General features: G+C 38.8%; 1 protein-coding gene across 4 annotated transcripts in view; it reads left to right on the top strand.

Moving 5' to 3' along the window:
* Positions 1–20,878, top strand: part of LOC149832507 (auxin response factor 12-like) — a 95,820-nt gene that overhangs the window by 23,668 nt on the left and 51,274 nt on the right. For 2 of the 4 annotated variants that reach the window (XM_090014546.1, XM_090014547.1), the window contains exons 3-7: positions 8,409–8,521; positions 8,682–8,780; positions 8,855–8,911; positions 9,023–9,169; positions 9,284–9,368. In XM_090014546.1, coding sequence (XP_089870672.1) covers positions 8,409–8,521; positions 8,682–8,780; positions 8,855–8,911; positions 9,023–9,169; positions 9,284–9,368 — 501 coding nt within the window. Of the gene's footprint in view, positions 1–8,408; positions 8,522–8,681; positions 8,781–8,854; positions 8,912–9,022; positions 9,170–9,283; positions 9,369–20,878 lie in introns of those variants that run through there. The other 2 variants (XM_090014548.1, XM_090014549.1) reach the window with 1 other exon arrangement.

Here is a 20,878-nt window from a genome sequence, read left to right on the forward strand (position 1 = left end):
CGTTTTCGGAAGACTTAGGGGAAACCCATCGGGGTTTCCCCATTCATCGCCCCCCTGAGGCTTTTAAAAGCACTGCAGGGGGGCGGGGGAGGGCACACGACCCTTCGCCCCCAGCACGCCGCCCTCGATCTCCTTGCGACGACCCCCTCCTCCTTCTCTGCGCTCGCCACCGCTGCCGTCACTGCGCCTCATGCCGACGCCGGCCACCGCTCCCAGGTACGCCGCTCCACCTTCTCCTCCTCCCCCTCCCATCTCCCTCTCTGTCACCTCGACAGGACGTCGGCAGGCGGCGCACGGCCCCTGCCGTGCCCTCCCATCTCCCTCCTTGCCCATTGGAGACCTGACAGGGGGGCCTACAGGGCCCCTGTCATCCCCTTCTCTCTTTTGGGGTGCGTCGGAGTGCCGGCAGGGGCCAATGGCCCCTGCGCACCCCCCCCCCCCTTTCTCTTCCTTGTGGGAGATCGGGCGACCGACAGGAGGTCGGTCATCCCCCTGTCTCCCGACCCCTCTTCTTTTAAAACCCAGTAGGGGCCGATGGCCCCTGCCATTTCTTTTCAAGCCCGACAGGGGCCAAAGGCCCCTGTCACCCTCCCCTCTGCCATGATCTGCGAAGGGGTCGGCAGGAGGCTGATGGCTCCTACCTCCCCGATCCCTCTCTCGTCGGTAGGGGCTAGCCCCCTGCCCCTTCGGTGCTGACGGCAGGGGCTCCTCCCTTGCTGTTTTGCTGCCATCGGCAGGGGCTCGACCCCTGCCGATTCGCCACCGTCGGCAGGGGCTCAACCCCTGTCGATTCGCTGCCGTCGGCAGGGGTGCGACCCCTGCCGCTTCGCTATCGTTGGCAGGGGCTCAACCCCTGTCGATTCGTTGTCGTCGGCAAGGGTGCGACCCCTGCCGCTTCGCTGCCGTCGGCAGGGGTGCGACCCCCTGCCGCTTTAGTGCTGTCGGCAGGGGCTAGCCCCTGCCGTTTCACTGTCGTTGGCAGGGGTGCGACCCCTGCTGCTTCAGTGCTGTCGGCAGGGGTGCGACCCCTGCTGCTTCAGTGCTGTCGGCAGGGGTGCGACCCTTGCTGCTTCAGTGCCGTCGGCAGGGGTGCGACCCCTGGCGCTTCAGTGCTGTCTGCAGGGGCTCGCCCCTTGCCGCCTCGCTATATTTGACATTGGCTCGCCTCCTGCCGCCTTAGTGTCGTCGGCAAGGACTCGTCCCCTGTCGCCTAATGCTACTAATGCCCTAGTCGCACCATTAATTATATTAGCAAAATTGAATATTTAACACTCTTGCAGATTTACACAACAGGTCCCGATCGTGCTCCGCGGCGCAACCCTCGTATTATCCTCACGCGTAGGCGTACACAGTTGCACGACATCCCAAGGTAGGGTAAAGTCGCACTAAGGGCAATAAATGAACCTATTTAAGTTGAAATAGTTAAGATGCCCATGCTAGACATGCTTAGAGTATATGACTTCTGAATTTCGTATTTTCTTGTTTTGCATGCTCATGGGTTGAGGTTCGATTTCATTCTTCGATTATTATTTTGTGTAGTTGTTTATGAATTTGAGGTGTGGTTTCGTATTTCTTGAAATACATATGCCCTTGTTTGCTTGCACATTTCCTTTGAGTGAGGTACGACTTCGTGTCTCATGTATTACTTATGACCTTATGTGTTTGCCTATCTAAGTGGTCAATGTATGGTTTTGGTACCTCGTGTATTACTTATGTGCTTTTCCCTCGATGTGCGGCATCGCAAGTCGAGAGTTGTTTGTTGACATGTTATAACCTGCATATGCTCACACTCATGGTAAATATGTACTTACATAAATGTAGTCTTGTGTCTATACTGTTATCACTTGTTTTCAAAACACTAGAAGTTGCACTTGTGCACTATAGTTCTTTTAAAGAGGGTTTCCTTCTGCAAGCCCATGGCTCTTCAAAGTGCACAACCTTTGCAAAGTTAAGTTTTAAGTCCTGTCGGATTTCAAAGTCACCTATAGGCCCTCCTAGGTCCACACACTTGGGAGAAATATTTTATAACCTCGATTCGAGTTGCGACCCAATTCGAATAACCCCAATCAGGGGCATGAGCATATGAATGAGTGGGGTTCTGTTGAAGGACCCATTCTTTATTTATCAATCTAGTGTCACATGTCGATACTAAGATAAATTTTGGATGCAAGATTGATAGTGTTGTGCCTTGCGTGAATGACTTAATGTGACATTATGGCTTTTAAGGATGAACCGTGTCAAATGAGCACTCTTTTATTCTTTGGATCGTTATGAAGTTGTGTGTTGGGTGTTTCTTTTGAGAAGCCCACACACCTCTCTGGTTCAGTATAGCGTACTTTTAGACATGCACAACATGTTAAGTACTTTGTTGATCGGACGAGAGATCCGAGATGACCTTGCATCATGAAATATGAAAAATGTTGTTGAAGTGAATTCAAGACTTATCTTGCCAGGCTGTGTTGTACTAATTCTTTTGCAGATAATATCTGTTGGGGTTTCTTTTGTGGAACCATTTCCCTTTCATCGTAGCCGTACTTTTGACAAGTACGACCGTACTTTTTGACAAGTACGTCTTCTTACGTTGCGATGATTGGATGAGTAGGTTGTGGCAACCTCGATGAGTGCAAATAACAAAATGTTGTGATCACCTAAATAAGTGATGTTTTCGCTTTCACCGGCATGATACTCGAGTTGGTCGAAAGACCAGAGTATGTAGAATGGGTCTTCAGTTAACTACCCCTGATGTACTCATTCGAATCGATGACTCCTGTCAGGAGAGAGGACAGGAGAGAGGACAGGAAGGTACAAAACTTCGATGGACATGCCATTAATGGCAGTTATGAGCAAAAGACTCGGCTTCCCAGTCATCAGAGTTAGGGGAATGAGACTACCATAATTATCCTAGGTGGTAGCTCTCCATGTTTGGGATGCATCCATTGTTTATGCTGCTTTGGGGATTTCTCTCTTGGTCACCGACCGTCCTCTTAGGTGCGGACTCAGTCAGCTATCCGGGTTATCATAAAATACATAGCATAATAAACCCTCGGATCAGTCTAGGCTGTTTCTAGAGTCGTGTCTTGTGCGTACCCACTTGGCCAGTTAATATCGAAACATAATTTAAATCCGATTACACAATTTGTTGAGTTATACGCGTATGAAAGTTATGGTGTACCACCGGTTCAATACTTATGGAATTGTGTGTGTGGTTGATGAAATATTGTATTTTGCTAGTTAAATTTCTTATGCAGTTCTTTGCTTGTAGTAGTTAGCCTACTTGTGCCAGTAAAATGCTTGTAATAATTTTAGCATTGTGCTCATGATAGTTTGCTCTATGACTCTGCTGAAAGCAAATTGCTATTTAATTGCCTGTCTACTTTGACATATTAAATTATTCTGCTTAATTATGTTCTATATTGTCCTGTCTGTGCACCTACCAGTTTTTAGTGAAACTGACCCATTTTATGGGCAGGTTTTGGATAGGTGATACAGTCTACGATGACACGATGGCGTGATGAGGTCAAGATAGAGCTCTTTCCCTGATGTTTCGCTCCTGAGGACATGTTGGTAAATTTGGTATAAAGTGTGTTTCAAAATTTCTCTTTTATTAAACCGTGAGTTAATAAAACTGTTTTAGTAAGCTTCTTCTTGGTTTCAACAAATGAATTCTCAATTATTGAAACTCCGTTTCTAAACCATTTGATTTCAATGGTTGTGCGGGATTTGACAAAAGGAAAGTTTACGCTGTAATGTGCTCAAGGTTCATTGACTTGTGGTTTTAAAAATATCATTTTCTGCTAAAGTATTATTTAAACTCTGATTATTGTATGATTTCAAAGCTTTCTAAACTTTTTTAAAAAGTTACAAGTCCTGGATTTTTGGGGCGTTACAACTTGGTATCAGAGCGACAGGGAAAATAGTGATTATTGACCATCCGACATCTGCATCGCACGGTAATTACTGTTGATTTTGTTGTTTTGTACTTAATTTGATTAAAATATTTTGCTTCGATTTAGATGTCATATAAGGAGATGAGCGAGGCAATAAATGTTTTGACTGGAGCCATTATTCATCTCCAATCTATGGTTCAGAACCTGAGTCATAGTGTGGCTTGTGAGAACAACTTTCAGGGTCAGTGCGATAAACAGATGGATAACCATCAAGTTCTCCCTAATCTGTTGTACCTCCGAAATTCTATTGTTTGCTCTTTCTGTGGTAACGTGGACCATTCAGGGAAAGAATGCCGCCATAAGCGAAACTACGATAAGTGGCAACTGACCACACAAGGCTTGGAGCAAGGGAAGCAGGTTAAAGATATTCAGAACAAAAAGTCAGTTGGTAGTAAGGAAGTTAGCAAATGCCGACTTGCCAATGATATAATGCAGGGATCCCCATCTAAGAAACAAAAGCAAGGCAAAGGAATCAAGCTACATCGATCGTCTAGTCGTAAATGCTCGAAGTGTAATTATGGTCATCCGGGACAACTATGCCCTCGAGACACTGGAGGCTGTTTCTATTGCGGAAAGATGGGACATTTCGCCAGGGTTTGTCGCAAGAAGGAAGCAGATCTGAAGAAGCGAACCGCGAAGGAAAGCCAACAACAACCTGAGTTGCCTCACTAGTAGCAATGAAAGTAGGGAACCATGTTTATTTTCGTCATGACGGGTTAGGTAGAGAATTAGCAAATAGACACTTTAATAAGTTCGGGTAAGACTTTTTATTTTTTCAGTACGGATCTTGTCAAGTAAAAGTTTATTAATGAAATTACGTATGAATTTTGTCCAACCTAGACCCTTATGATTATGATGCTTATGCAGGTAAATGACATGTTATGCCTACAACTGATTAGTTTTTGAGTAGTTGACTTGTTACACCTACAAATGATTAACTTTTAGGAGGTTGACTTATACGCCTACAAATAATTAGTTAAACTATTTAGAGGAATGACACCTCATGACTACAAACACTTAGTTTTTATCATACATCACGCCTACATAGCTGTGTTGCAGAGGTTTGCATTATGATTGTTTGTGAGAATATATCATACCTGTATAGCATGATTGATGGATATCATATTGGACTAAAATGTCTTGTAGATCTGTGCGTGTGTTTCACACTGATATGGTCGAATGCGATGTGCTTTGAGGTAAAAATATATATGCATATGATGGTACCATGATTTAGATGTCTTAGATGCATATATGATTTGAATTCTGTGTGCATAACTCGAACTGCGTAGAAGTTACGTATCTTGAGGTTTAGTGGATCCTTGTTATATATATGATCACATTGTATAGAACTCATGCTTTGAGGTTAGATTTGGATAATGAAATGCTCCTGGTGGCAATGATATAATGCATAGGATAATATGCTTTTGTATGATATGATTGAAATGCATGTGACCTCAAATTTTGAAAGTATGCGATATATGTTTAAGTGAGCTATGGTTCATGGAACCTTATTGGTGAAATGGGTGATTTCATGAATTGAATACCATATGAGATGAAGTGATGATTCATATTGATGATATATATATATCTATATATATATATATATATATATATATATATATATATATATATATATATATACCAGAGTTACCAGTCGAGAAAGCGGGAGCGGGAAGCGATACGGGAAGCGGGAGCGGGAAGCGAGGCACTTTCAAAAATTTAGGAAGCGGGGAAGCGTGGGACCACTTAGAAGAAAATTCCGAACCGTCTCGGAAACGACCTAGGAAGCGAACCGGAAGCGACCTAGGAAGCGACCCGGAAGCGAGGGGAAGCGGAAAAATGAAAAAAATGGGGAAGCGAGGGGGAAGCGTGGGGGAAGTTTCCCATAAAAGGGGGACGCACTTCCCAAAAAAATGGACGCTTCCCCTCACGCTTCAGAAGCGCGACGTTTCGCGCTTCCGAAGCGCGCTTCTCCTTTTGCCTAGGTGCTTCTGGTAACTCTGATATATACTGGTGCTCATTATTGGTGGCTATCGACTTTGGGAGTCGTCGTTTGTTTTGATGCATGTATCATTGATTTTGGTACATGTTGAGGACCTTGTCCGCAAAGGATTCTCTGTGAAGGGTATGTATGATCAAGATCAGGTAATCCGACTAGAGTGGTGAATCTCTGTGAGGAAGTACACTGTCCAAGATCGGGTAGCCGCAAAGACGGCGAATTCCTGTGAGGAAGTATATTGTCCAAGACCAGGTAAACCATCTAGGGCGGTAATTTCTTGTGAGGTCGTACATTTCCCAGACCAGGTGATCCAGCGTGGAACTTGTAGATTTTGTTTTCGTAGAGAATTATGGTGTGTTATGATGCTCTTCTGAGAGCATTTGTTATAGCCGGTTATGAATCTTTAAATTTGGCTTTCTGTTGTAGCATGATTATATACTGGTTTTAGATTAGAGAATCAGATCCTTACTAAATCTAGATCTTGATACGAGGTTATGTTTTTTGTCTTCTATGAAAGTTAGGGTCATTCTAAGAAGGATAACTTAAGCGAAGATAGGACAGCTGGCCATGTAAGGCCTTGGGTTATGGGGATAAGTTGAGGCTATTCCGGACATAGAGTCTGTTAGAAATAGTAAGGGTAACGAACGACAACCTGATTATGATAAAGTACAGAAACCTCCGTTTAAGGAACGTAAACAAACTAGAGCAATGTCCTGTTGTGTCTCTTCATTCGTATCGAATCTAGTAGAAGGTGACGAATAAACGTCATGTTCGAATAAAAGATCAAGTGGCAGACTTGTTTACCAAGGGGTTAACAAGACATCAATTTTGGCTATTGAAGAGCAAGTTGTACATGCTCCAAGACCACATACAACTTGAGGGAGGGTGTTAAAATATGGTATGCGTATGGATCTGGATCCAGATCCAGATCTATACGCACGTTATGTTTTAACACATGCTCAATGCCATTTCATTAATGGCATTCCTGTAATTTCTCTGTTATTTCAACTATTGTATTTTTACCTATTTATAAAGTTTAGGGCTGGGAGGTTGGGTTAACGTGCGCCGCCCCCAGCCATTGTGAATCTCCCTCCTCTCTCTCTCTTTTCTTATTTTCTGCAGTGAAGGCTGAACCCCACACAGAATCTTATACCATTCGCCATTCCTTCCATTTTTTTTTAATAAGTGGAAATGACCTCGATTCTTTCTACTTTCGTGAGAGGTATTTCTTTCTCGCTTTCATCCTTGGTGAGGATTAGTCTAGGTTTCATATCGGTCCCGTCTACTAATCCCCATAACCCCTTTCCTCATATAAGGTGTTTAATAATTGAAGCCCATGTGACATAGTTTAAATAATTAAGCTTAATGGGTTTAATGGTGACATTATCATTGTCATCCATTTTGCAAGGCTTAACAAGAAGAAGAAAAATAAATACTTAATGAGGGTAGAGGAGAGAGATATACCCTACCACGAATGGTAGATACGAACACACCTCCAAGCTTGTTGATCACTCTGTTATATATACTTGAAGAAGAGCACCTCTTCTTCTCCAAAACTTGAGTGACATGCTTTACATAAGTAGCTTGATCACAACCGTAGCTCTTATACCATGAAAGGAAATAGAACCCTAAACAGAACTTCTAAAGAAGCTCACAAACGATCTTTCTCAATGAACACAAAAGTTCATTCAACACACTCGCAAGAACCGAAATATTCAAAAGAGGGCACACACGAAGAGAGAAAAAATATATCTCATTAAAGTGGGATAAACCCTCACACAAAAGTCCTAAAATACAAAAAGTAAAAGCCCATATTTATAGGGCTGAAAAGAGCCAAGAGAGGGAGAGTCGTTGGGCTCCCAACTGCTCTAATGGGAGCTTTTGGGAATCCAACGTCTCCCAATAAATGCTTTATGCTTTATTGACTGAAAAGTCAATAAAAGCATAAGCCTATTTGAATGTCCTAAAAACAGAAAATAAAAGTGCTTTATGCTTTATTGACTGAAAAGTCAATAAAGGCATAAGCCTATTTGAATGTCCTAAAAACAGAAAATAAAAGTTATTCTAATTAGCCTAATTCTAACTAAACTAAGAAGCTAAACTAAAGAATAAGTGTACATATGATATAGTTATCTCACATATGAGATTAATTATGAGATTACAATTTTAACACCTTACCCCCCTTACCAAAAAAAGGAAAAGAGGGAGAAAAACCAACAGTATGTGTTCATCTTGCAATCAACTAAATCAAATGAAATTCTTTATTGAGATCGTCTTTGATGGAGACAGTGTATGTGGGATGATAGGTGAAGTGCATTTGTTTTACAACAATTACTTTTTTCCTCTGAATCTATTTTGTTCTTAACTTCTCTGTGCAACAAATTATACGGTACATAGCTGTTTATGTCTGTTTGTGGTTTTCAACTGTTTTATAATTTGATAATCTTTGCTTGGGTATGCAGGTGAAAAGAGATGTTTGAATTCAGAGCTTTGGCATGCATGTGCTGGAGCTCTTGTTTGCTTACCAGAACTAGGGAGCCGAGTTGTGTACTTCCCTCAGGGTCATAGTGAGCAGGTAACGGTTAGCTGTTTGATGTTGTTTTATTCATTTTCTGGTTGTTTAGCACTAACCTAGCCCGAGTTATTGTCAGGATAAAGAGTAGGCATTTTATCTTGTTATATGGAAAATTTGATTTCCTTATCACTGGTCCTGTTATGATGTTTTTTTTATTCAGGTTGCTGCAACAACCAACAATGTAGTGACAGCTCATATTCCTAATTATCCCAGACTGCCTCCGCAGCTGATTTGTCGGCTTCACGATGTCACCATGCATGTGAGTTCTACCATCTTTGACTGGTTTCAAGTTGTCTCAAGAATCACTACAGCTGATTAGCTTTGAAACTTCAGGCAGATGTAGAAACAGATGAAGTCTATGCACAAATTACCTTGCAACCTCTAAGTCTGGTGATGCTTATGCAATTTTAGCAATACCTGCTTACGTCTTTTACATGTATCTCATCTATGTCGGGATCTTATCAATCTCTTTACATGCTCTTCTTTTTGCTGCAAGCGCAGAAAGATCCATGTCTACCTGCAGAGTTGGGTGTTCAAAGCAAACAACCAACTAATTATTTCTGTAAGATTTTGACAGCCAGTGACACTAGCACACATGGAGGATTTTCAGTTCCTCGCCGAGCAGCTGAGAAGGTTTTTCCTCCATTGGTATGTTTTAGTTGCCCTGGTTCTAATGTATGGAATAATTTATCTTATGAAATTGATGCTCTTTTGATTGATTGAGTTACTGGTCACTTTGATGTTGTTTGGCTTTGCCTTCAGGATTTTTCTCAGCAACCACCTGCCCAAGAGCTTATTGCAAGGGATCTTCATGATGTTGAATGGAAATTTAAGCACATTTTTCGAGGTATTTTGAGGACATTTTTAAGTGTATATGAGTTGCAAGTTGCAACTGCCTTTGATTTTGTCTGGATATACTCCCTTTTCCATACTTTAATGTGTTGCATCTAGGGCTGCACAAAGAGCTGAGCTAGGCTCGGTCCATTTAAGCTTGGCTCAAATTTGTCCGAGAATGTAAATGAGCTGAGTTTGAGTAATGGTTGAGGCTTGGTACTCATATATGGCTCGAGTCTGAACAAGCAATCGAGCTTGGATAAGCTTGATAAGCCCAATTAGGCTTGGCATATTGAGTTAGATATGGATTCATGTAATCATATAATCTGTTCACAAAATAAACAGAGAAAGCGTCTTACCCTGATGGGTAAGATGTTGGTCACTTGTAGGGGAGGTGTTGAGTTCGTTTCCCACCACCTCTTTGTTTCCAAAAACATTTTACATTGTTTCAAAATTCATTTTAAATTAAAGTTGTTCGGCTCGGCTCGAGCTGAACACGGACAGTAGCTTGGCTAGAGCTTGAGCCAAGCGTGAACCGCCTGTTTCACCTAACGAGCCAGCCCAAGCTTGGCTAGAACTTGGTTTGTGTGCAGCCCTAGACTTGCATCTTATGTGCTTAAGCCTGCAGTACCTTTAGAGGCCTGTGCCTGCCTTTCTTTTTGGTTGTTCTTCAACATGTAGAGACTATTATTGTCAAATGGATGCATGTCACCACTGCTTTTGTATTCATTAGTTAAAAACGAAAAATTCCAGCTTGATAGAGATTTTGCTGCATTGTTTGTTTTCACTTGTCTTTTTTCTCAAAGGTTAAATTCTTTTGCCAGCACCTAATCATGCAACTCCTATTTGTCATTCACATTTTCTCACTGAAAATAAATGTTGGGATGACAGTTATTGACAATTTTTCTTCTTGACATATTTTAGCAGCATTTTTTCTTCCTTTATTACGCACCTTTGATAAATTTTCTCTCAAGTATATATGAAGTTGCTATCCCAAATGTGTTGCTGGTTAAACTTAAATCTCTCGTCCTGCTAGCAAGTTGTGAAACAAAGTTTTTTTTTATAGAAAAATTAAGACAAAAATTGAAGAGTAAGCAAAAACATTGAACGAAAATAGAAAATTAAGTTTAAGAGAACTAGGAATTGAACACATCTAAAACAGTAAATTGAAAATGCATTATGAAGGTTTTGGATTTGAAGAAAGATAATAAGCCAAAGATTTGGAGAAGGATAATAAAACTTAGAAAAAAGAAAGAAGAGAAACATGCATTTATTTGTGGGGAGGTGGGGAATCCTGGTTTCTGGCATTCCTATAGAGGTGCACGGGACAATATTTTGCCTTGTATTGTCCAATTCATGCTTCAATGCGGGATATTCCTTCATGAATCTCCTTTTAATAATACTTGCAATGATTAACTAATTGATTATTCCCATACATCGGAATGCAATGCTCTCAAGCAGGGCCTCTCGAAGAAGTTATTTTTTGAAAACAAGTTGTTTATGAAAAACTCCTTAAAATAGTGTTAATCCTATTGTTTATGAAAAAACTCCTTGAAATAGCATAGATCAGACTTTCTGTAACGCCCCGAAATCTTAACCCAAATTTGGAGGATTTTTTTTTCAATACAGCGGAAACCAGTTATACCGTAGGGCTAAGCATTCCAGAACATTACAGATGGAGCAAGACCAAAACATTCTTTTCATTTCAATATCAATGAAAATTAAGATCAGAGTTCTCACACTATCCTTGGAACAGTAAATCCAAAATCCCGATCGAAGCCTCATCCCGCAGTCGCTCCTAACTCCAATTCTTCACCTGAAATTTATAGGAATTAGACTACAACTGTCTAAGTAGGAAATCTGTAACTTTTAATGTGGTACATCATGAATCCAGTATGTGATATGGGGGTCAAGTATTATGTTCAGTATATACAAAAAATAAACAAAGGTCTATACTATGACAGTCAACAATTTATCAGAAGTTAACTGACAGGTAACATTAATAACAGTATTTATATATATATCCCACAACCACAATATGAATCCACACAATTATTCAAAGAAATGCAATTATGACAATTCATAATTCAGGTACGTATTCATCCCACAAGGTACATCCATTATGCATAAAGAAACATTAAATCATACCATGATGCACAATTTTAGTACAAGACATTTAACATACATTGAAAGTTAAACATCACACATCCACCAACATATAACGATTAAGGAAACAAATAACATATGCATGTTCTAATGCATAGCAGAAAAATGTATGACTTATGTGTAATGCATGAATCATCTTATTATCTTTCCTTAAGTTTTCATTTCCATATGCATGCCCTATTAAATGCATACAATTTAAGTTCCTCTTTTTAAATACCGTTGCCCGCGGATACACCAAACGGGTACAAACCCCGAGGTCAAGTAGGTTCCCAGGGTAGCTTAACACACAATTTGTATTTTATTACTGGGTTCCAACTTAGCCCTCGACCGATATCAGGAAACAACACCATCCATCGGAACATTAGGCCTCCACATCTAATGTCGGGGACACAAGAGACACCCCACGCCTACAAGTGCCACTTTCTTGGTACCAAACAAACTCACAGCTGTGACCAACACACCACTCCCGGGTAAAGTGGCGGACTCTCCCTAAAACCGTGGTCAGGAGAAAGAACCTCAATATCGGGTTCAGGGGACAAAATTACAGCACACGGAGTTTTTGTATCCTCACAGTCTTCCCAAGACCGGATCTCTAAGATTCTCATACTCCAGATGAGATATCCCAGAACGTATATTACACTGTTCTTATTCATTATCTTTTTTTTTAAGAGCCAATTATTGAGTTTTGCAGTTCCACATGCAAAAACAAGGTAAAAGCTCGTATCAATCCCTGCGAGAACCATCACGAGACTCCAACCCGTGGAAACACATCGAACAGTGCAATATAGAACAATAATATAAAGTATGATTTTTGCGATGCATTTAAACAATTAAAGAAAAAGCAAACCCAAGCTCAAGGCTCTCCAGGCCTGTGATGATTCATCTAAACCATCGATGCATCGTATGCAAAAATCATGACAACTTGCAATGTATGCAATAATACCAACATGATTCTAAATGCATATTCATTTATACCATTTTAACAATGTGCATGAGCTTCCACAGTCACATGCATGTGTTCACCATCCATGTGTAAGTGCTTTCATGCAATCACTTAACACACGCATTCATTCATCTTCCATAAGCACATAAGGACATTTATACTTGATTTTACATGCTAAACACACATCGATTTCGTGTATGCACATGTACTCAAAACAAATCCATAAATGCACGATAAATAAACATGTCCCATCAATATAGGCACAGGAAACATTTTCATGTGTTAACATCCACACACAAGAACATAACCCAAATTCAGCAATTGAAACTTCAGGTCTGCACACATTCATATCATGTATGCACCTATATCAAAACAACTTCGCCATGACATATTATTAGACATCAAATACCTCACCTGTTACAAACTAAAAAGCATGCTAGCATGTGCACTCATGCAACCCTAACACAATCATAAGCATGTCATATCTCAATCATATGCATCTTCACTACGTGTGTCACCTACATCATATACAGGTATTAACCAATGCATATCTCTTTTGAGTGTGGGAGTGTACATGTAAAATTTCATATCCACATCAAGCATACATGTTCCAATAAAAATGTTAATAACTGAACCATGATCACCTTCATGATTGCACAATCAGTATATTGAAAGGCTAAGATAACATTTTTCATATACATCCGACAGAAGGATGAGTTTCTGCATATGTTAGGGACGATAGTCGCTTTACCAATCCCGAACCCGCTATCCTCCTAGCTAAACATCCAACTAATTCCCAAAATTTTCTTGTCATATGTTATACCCATTGCTCCCCATATACTAAACATGAGTACCCATCATAGTTATCTATCTGATAAATATGACCCAATTGCTCTGTTAACAAAAGTATCATATAACTTAAGATTTTGTTCTAACCGATTTGTTTTCAGCTAAATATCTTTTCAAAAATAGCAATTAAGCTATCCTGAAATTTGTGGTAAACTATCTTTTTGCTAACAACTGTTCAATATAGAATGCAGTTAAACACAGAATCAGTTCAGAAACACACCTCGGTGGAATTTAAAAGAATATAACATTTTATGCATAAGAGTGCAGTATCTAATCGAACTAATTTTTAAAGAAAACAGATAACATGTTACTTCTTCAGCCAGATTCAATAATAACAGCTCCAAATGTGCCGATATTCAGGTCATTCATGAACTGAAATAATCTCTTACATACAACTAATGTCCACTATTAGAATTAACTACTAATAGGGTATATAAGAAAAATAACACTGATCTTAAGGATACTTTTTCGTTTTAACATGAAGTAGCCATCTCTGGCTAATCCAAAAATAATAAAAGATTCAAAACCATCATGTATAGTTTTAAGGGTGTCGATTACAGTATCAAACATTTTGCATCCACACAACTCATCAATCAAAAAGGTAGGCTTAATAATGTATCTTTTTATTCTCAAACAAGATTAGATAAGCAATAAAACATATACAAATTTGCTTAAAGATTAAAATCAGATGTGGAATTTGCCCATGCAGTTCATCCAGAAACAAGGTTTGATCAAGAAAAACTAATCTGATCAAGAAACAAATATGATCAACATATAACTAATAGAATTATACCAGATAGAATGGGCATCACTGGACGTATACAGATACAATATAGCCCCTTGATTTTTTTTTTCATATGTGTATCACAACACAGGGTTTGCATAGACACCTAACAGAATTTAATCGGATAAACTGAATATCACAGAACCCATACAATTGCAAAAATTGAAATTTTATGCATAACCAATTTTTTTTCTGTATATAATGAAAGGCTTAATATCCTTACCCAACTACCGGCTGGGGTTCGGTCTATAGACCTCACACCCAAATGTCGACAGTCCAATCAAGATAAACTTGGGGCAAAAATAAAAGTGGAACTGCCCTGCTAAGTTTCCCCTCGGTTACCAGCCCGAAATCCCCAAATCTGGGGTTATCCGACACCAAGAGTCAGAAACCCCCAAATCACTATCATCACCCCAGAAAACCCTGATTCTGGTCTCCCAACACCAAGAATCGAACCCTTTCTCCAAACCTAGGTTTATCATACTCTAGAATATGAAACCCCCAAATCATCTACTGTCTTTTGCTTCCTGACAACCAAGAACCCTATTTAGAACGACTGAGCATGCAATAGGTGTGCTTTCTTGACCGACCCACAACACACACGAGATACAATCAACCCCAAACAAGAAAAGTGCAGAAATCCTACCTGTTCCGGCGATTGGAGGAGGAGGTGGCTGACGCTGCTGCAAGAAGAAGGTCGCCGACGATTCTGGTGGCAGGCGATGGCGGCAGCATGTGGCCGGGAGGCTTGCGAACGACGGAGCTCCTGCCGGCGTGAAGGGCGCGATCGGGAGGCTGTTGTTGATGGTCGGCCTGCTATTTCCGCAGCCGCGATGCCGGTAGAGAGGGTGATGAGGGGCAGAGGAGAGGGAGAGCAAGAAATCCAGGACTCCCTTTTTGCAGGAGGGCAGCCCACGAAAAGGGAGGGGATAGGTTTTCCCCCCTTTCCCTTCGGCGGCCTCGCACGACCCCGCCCCCTGCTTCCATCGTGTTAGGGTTCTTTCAGAACCCTAACCGCAACCTTCCCTCCATTTTATCGGGCAGACCCCTGCCCTTTAATTTACGTTTTTTTTTACTATTACTTATCGGTATCGCAGGGCGCGACCCGGGTCCGGATTCGAGACCCGCGAGCCTGCTGCAATCAGGATCAGTGGATCCTTTGCTTACCCGGGTCCGCGATTTGGGTCCGAAGTTCTCCAATAGTGTGGATCCGCGGATTGGATCCACGCGTTATATTTAATTTATTTTATATCCCTTTATGGGTCTTGGATCCCAGACCCAAATCAAACCGTTTACGCATTATATCTATAAAAATCCAATTAATACCCAAAAAAATGCGGTTATTACACTTTCTACCTCACAGTTTTGAGCCTTAGGACCAATGTTGTGAACAACGTTGAGGCGTAGCGAGGCGTAAACCTCGAGGAGTAAGCTTCACAAAAAATATTAAAAAATTGATCAAATAAAAAACAAAAATAAAGATGCATCATTTATGTACTATTAATGAATAATTGGATATTAAGTTGATAATCCAAACTAAATTATAAAACAAATTCCAAGCAATGATTACAATGCAATAATTTAATTGATCCAACTAACAATATGTGATTATTTGACCAAGGAACAAAAGACAATTAATATAAATACAACATAAAGAAACAATTAATATAAACACAATAGAAAAACAATTAATAAGCAATCTTCAAGAAAATCACAATAACTAGCATGAACCACTCTACATATTTTATTTAAAGGACAACATAATGCTATCACCACATATAGTTATATATAGTAAACCAATTACATAATACAAATAGAATGATGCTCGTATAAAATACAAATAAGAAACAAATCAATGAATTACTAAATCAATATATATATATATATATATATATATATATATATATAAAATTAAGAACAAAGTAATTTTTTGATTAACATGCTCGATTGTTCAGGAAGAACAAGGGAAGAAGAAGAACAAAGAAAGGGAAGAAGAAAAATGAGGGAAGAAGAAGAATATCAGAAGAACAAGAAGGGGAAGAAAACCGAAGAAGAAGATCAACAAAGGAAGAAGAAGGAGAAGAACATAAGAAGAGAGAGAGACCTAAACAATCGGGCTCTTTTTTTTTTTAACCCGAGCCTATGAAGAAAAAACAAGGGAAGAAGAAGATCTGAGGATGGGAAGAAGAGAGAGAGAGAGAGAGAGATTCAGCTTCGTCCTTCCTTTAGACAGAGGCGAGAGAGAGCACAAGAGAGAGACCTTCGTCTTCTTCTTCTTCCTTTCAACAAAGGAGAGAGAGAGACCTAAACAATTCGGCCTCCCCCTTTTTCTTTTAAAATTTTCCTTTTTTAACCGGAGCCTTGTGTAATGAAACACTAGTGCAAAGAACAATGTCACAAAGTGACTACAAGAGATTCACATGTATACAAACAAGAAGCCACTAATGGGCAGAATACAATAAGCCCTGAAGGGGCAAGTGACAAACACACACAATGAGTGAGAGAGCTTAAAAATATAAAGAATCTCTTATTGAAAATGCTTTAACAAGCATTTACAAAATAGTGGGGCACGACCCCTTATTTATACAACTAATGGAAGCAAAGGGTCTCCCACAGAGTCATTGGGAGCCTCTCCAACGGTCACATTTGTGATTGTTGGGGAGGATTCCAACGGCTCTTACGAGGGCTGATTCAAATGCTTAATAAAAAAAACAAAAAGCAAAAATAATAAAAACAAGTAAAGGTCCTTAATGGACATGTGTATTTACAAGTGAAAAGACCAATTTGTTTCTAAAGAATCATTTAAGTTAATACATTCAGATGTACGAGGACCAACACCTCTTATGTCTAAAAGAGGAGTATCATATTGTGTCATCTTTGTGGATGATTATAGTAGATATACATGGATATATTTTCTTAGACTCAAATCCTAAGTGTTTGATTGTTTTCAAAAAAATTATAACTATGTCAAAAACCAATCTAAAGCAAATATTAAGATTTTTAGATCTGATTCTAGAGAAAAAAATTTATCAAATGTTTTAAAAAACTATCTTGATCATCATGGAATTATACATCAAAGGTCTTGCCTACATACTCTGCAAAAAACTGGTTTAGCCAAAAAGAAAACATCCACATATTCCTGAAACAACTAAGACTCTTCTTATATCAAAAAAAATTTCAATTTTTTTTTGGGCCGAAGTTGCCCTTCCGACAGTCCATTTGATTAATAGAATGCCTTCAACCATTCTTGAGAATATTTCTCCTATAAAAAAGTTGTTTAAAACTCCTCTCGATTATAAAAGATTCCACTTTGGTTATAAATGTTTTGTCTGTTTTAATAAAAATAATAAACTTTCTGCCAAAGCCTTTCATTGTATTTTTTAAGGTATGCCGAACACCAAAAGGGATATAGGTGTTATGAGATTGAGAAAGACAAACTTTATGTTTCAAGAAATGTTACTTTTCTTGAAAAAGAAAATTGTTTTGATAAAATTGAGTCCAAAGGGCATTATGAGTACTTTTTATTGTTTGATTTAGCTAATAAGCATGATAATGTTGATGATAATTTTGATAGTAATATAAATGTGAATGATAATGATGATATTTGTGGTGTGCACGAGAGTGACAATGATGACACTCATGATCCACATGAGAATAACAATGATATTCAAGATATACTCGTTGTGCCGAAGGTCACCCTCCATGTGCCTTAGAAAAGTATTCCCAAAATCAAAGCGATAAACCAATCTAGTATTAGAAGATCTATGAGAATATCTAAAGCACGTAGATGGTTAATTCCTTTAAACATAAATATAGAATATGTGGCCATTCATTCATACGTAGAATCATCTTATAATTATGCTAAAAATCACCAAGAGTGGATTAAAGCTACAAATAGTGAATTAGAAGCTTTAGATAAAGTAAAAATTTGGAAGATTCAATTATTATCTACAAGAAAGAAAACCATAAGGTGTAGATGGGTTTACAAAATTAAAACTAAAAGTAATAGAACATTAGAAAGATACAAGGCTAGGCTAGTGGCTAAAGGTCATAGTAAAAAATATAAAATAAATTATGAAGAAACCTTTGCCCCGGTAGTTAGAATGACCACGGGTAGAACTATTATTGCTATAACATCTATTAGAAACTAGTCTATCTTTCAAATGTGTTTCTTAATTGAAATCTTAACGAGGAAGTCTATATGTAACCTCTCTCCGGATTAGGATTGGCACATGGAAAGGTTCTTCGTCTATGCAAGGCTTTGTATGGTTTGAAACAAGCCCTTAAGGATTGGTATGATCGTTTTAGCAATGTGATGGTTTAACTAGGTTTTAAATCCTGTTACATTGGCACTGCATTGTTTGTTAAGTCTTCTGAAGCATGTATAGTCATTCTACTTTTCTATGTGGATGACATGATTATCGCATGAGGTGATAAACTGCGAGTTAGTCATATCAAAGATGTCTTGAAGGCCAACTTTGATATGACAAATTATGTTTTTTTGTTATTTTCTTAAAATTAAAATTGTATATTCACCTCATGGTTTTTTTTATAAGAGACTATGTCACATGGGTACGAGTACAAGTACGAGTATGGTATGACACAAAAATTTCAGAAAATGTGGGTACAGGGACACGACTCTCTCTCTCTCTCTCTCTCTCTCTCTATATATATATATATATATATATATATATATATATATATATATAAGAAGAGAATTTGATACTTTGAATAAAAAAGAAACTTAAATGAAAATTTTGAAAAGCTGGAGGAATTTGATATTTTGACTATAAAAGAAGTTAAAATAAAATTTTTGAAAAAGAGGGGCTATTGAGATATTTTTGTTTTCCTTTTATAATAAAAAGAAAAGAGACCCCCACCTTCTCTCTCTCTTTTTATGATCCCTAAACAAGGAGCACGAGGAAGAGGAGAAGGAGAATGAAGGGGGACAATCGAAGGAGGTCTCTCTCTCTCTCTCCCCTTCTTCTTCTCGTGCAATAGAAGGTGGAAAGGATTTTGAAAAAAGCTCATGAGGAAGTAGATCTAAGCCAGGGGCAACCTCTGATCTAGGTTGATCTCTGGACAACCTTGAGCCGGATCTACGTCTTCACGCACCTCCATTCGGATCACACCAGGGTTTGAAATAACGAAAACAAAAAAAGGAATGAGATCAGAGAGAGAGAGAGGTTTTTTTTTTGGGGGGGGGAGGAATTTGCTTTTTATATATTTTTTTGAGTTTCGGTTTTGATATGGACCTTACCCGACCTCGTGCAGTGCAAGACCCGACTTATTGATTAATGATGAAAGATGATGGAGAACCTCTGAAAGATTCAACTCCATACCTACAAATGATTAGAACTCTAACTTATCTTTTTATTGCTTGTCTTGATATTTAGTATGCTATTCATTTTACTAGTCAATTTCAGCATTCTCCCACTATAGTATATATGAGTGTTGTAATGGAGATTATTATATATGTTAAGAATATTGAAATTATCCCCAGAGATGACACTCATCACCCTATCACACACACTAAAAATACTTTCATTCCCATGTCCAATTCAAATCTTCGTCGATCAAATGTTTTTTTGTTTCAAACATTAAAAAATATCTTGTTTCGTTTTCTAAACTTGTTGATGATACTAATGTTTGTGTTATTTTTACTCTTTTTTATGTGAAGGATCTTCACATGTTCGTTGAAGGAGAAAGACATGAGAGTATGTATCTCTTCAAGGAGAATCCATTGGTTCATGTTCCAATCCAGAACGCTGAAAAGTCATGTTTGGTTAATGAGTTAGAGTCCAATAAATCAAATGTCTGACATCGTCGTTTTGCCCATTGTAATAAGGCCTTTATTGAGAGGCTTGTTTCTAGTAATTTGATTTCTGCGTCTAGTTTGAGTCATGAGTTAAATAAAATTTGTCTTAGTTGTCAAATGTTTAAGAGTCATGTACCTTCCTTTATTTCAAATAATGAAAGTGCTTTTAAACTGTTTGAGATTGTACATTCTGATGTATGGGGACCAACCCCAATTGTTTCTTCTTTCGGGGGCTGATATTATGTCATCTTCATTGATAACTATTCTCGATATACATGGATATTCTTTGTGAAACTTAAACATAAAGGTTTTCAATTTTTAACAACTTTCATACTATGGTTCAAAATTAGTTTTTTTTACCTATTCTTAATTTTCAGTGTGATGGTGGGGGTGAGTACTTTTTAAATGGTTTTATTCAATATCTTAAGAAGAATAAAGTTAGTAGAAAGGTATCTTGTCCCTAGATACCTCAACAAAATGAACTTGCAGAGAGGAAACACATGCACATTGTTGAAAGTGCACTAGCCATGATGAATACAATATATGCTTCTTTATTTCTTTGGACAGAGGCTTTCCATACAACAATACATATCATAAATATGTTGCCTATGAAACATCTTCAATACAAATTGCCACATTATGAATTGTTTAGCCAACACCTTGATTATAATTATCTAAGGGCATATGATTGCACGTGTTATGTACACATTGATGCCTCCCTGCGAAACAAGTTTGTCAAAGGAGCCCATGTTTGCAAATTTGTTGGATATGCATATGACTATAAAAGGTACAAATGCTATGACTTTGAAAATAAATGCATTCGTATTTCCAGAAATGTTGCTTTTGATGAGTCTGAATTTATTTCAAAAGGCGGCAATATAAAACAGATATATCAGCCTTGCTTAGATGATGATATGTTCTCTACTGAGGCAGTAGCAGCAAACGATGCAAACAGTGACAGGA

Source organism: Nuphar pumila, chromosome 7, assembly GCF_984573655.1.
Source record: "Nuphar pumila chromosome 7, dmNupPumi1.hap1.1, whole genome shotgun sequence".
NCBI classification, from domain to species: Eukaryota; Viridiplantae; Streptophyta; class Magnoliopsida; order Nymphaeales; family Nymphaeaceae; genus Nuphar; species Nuphar pumila.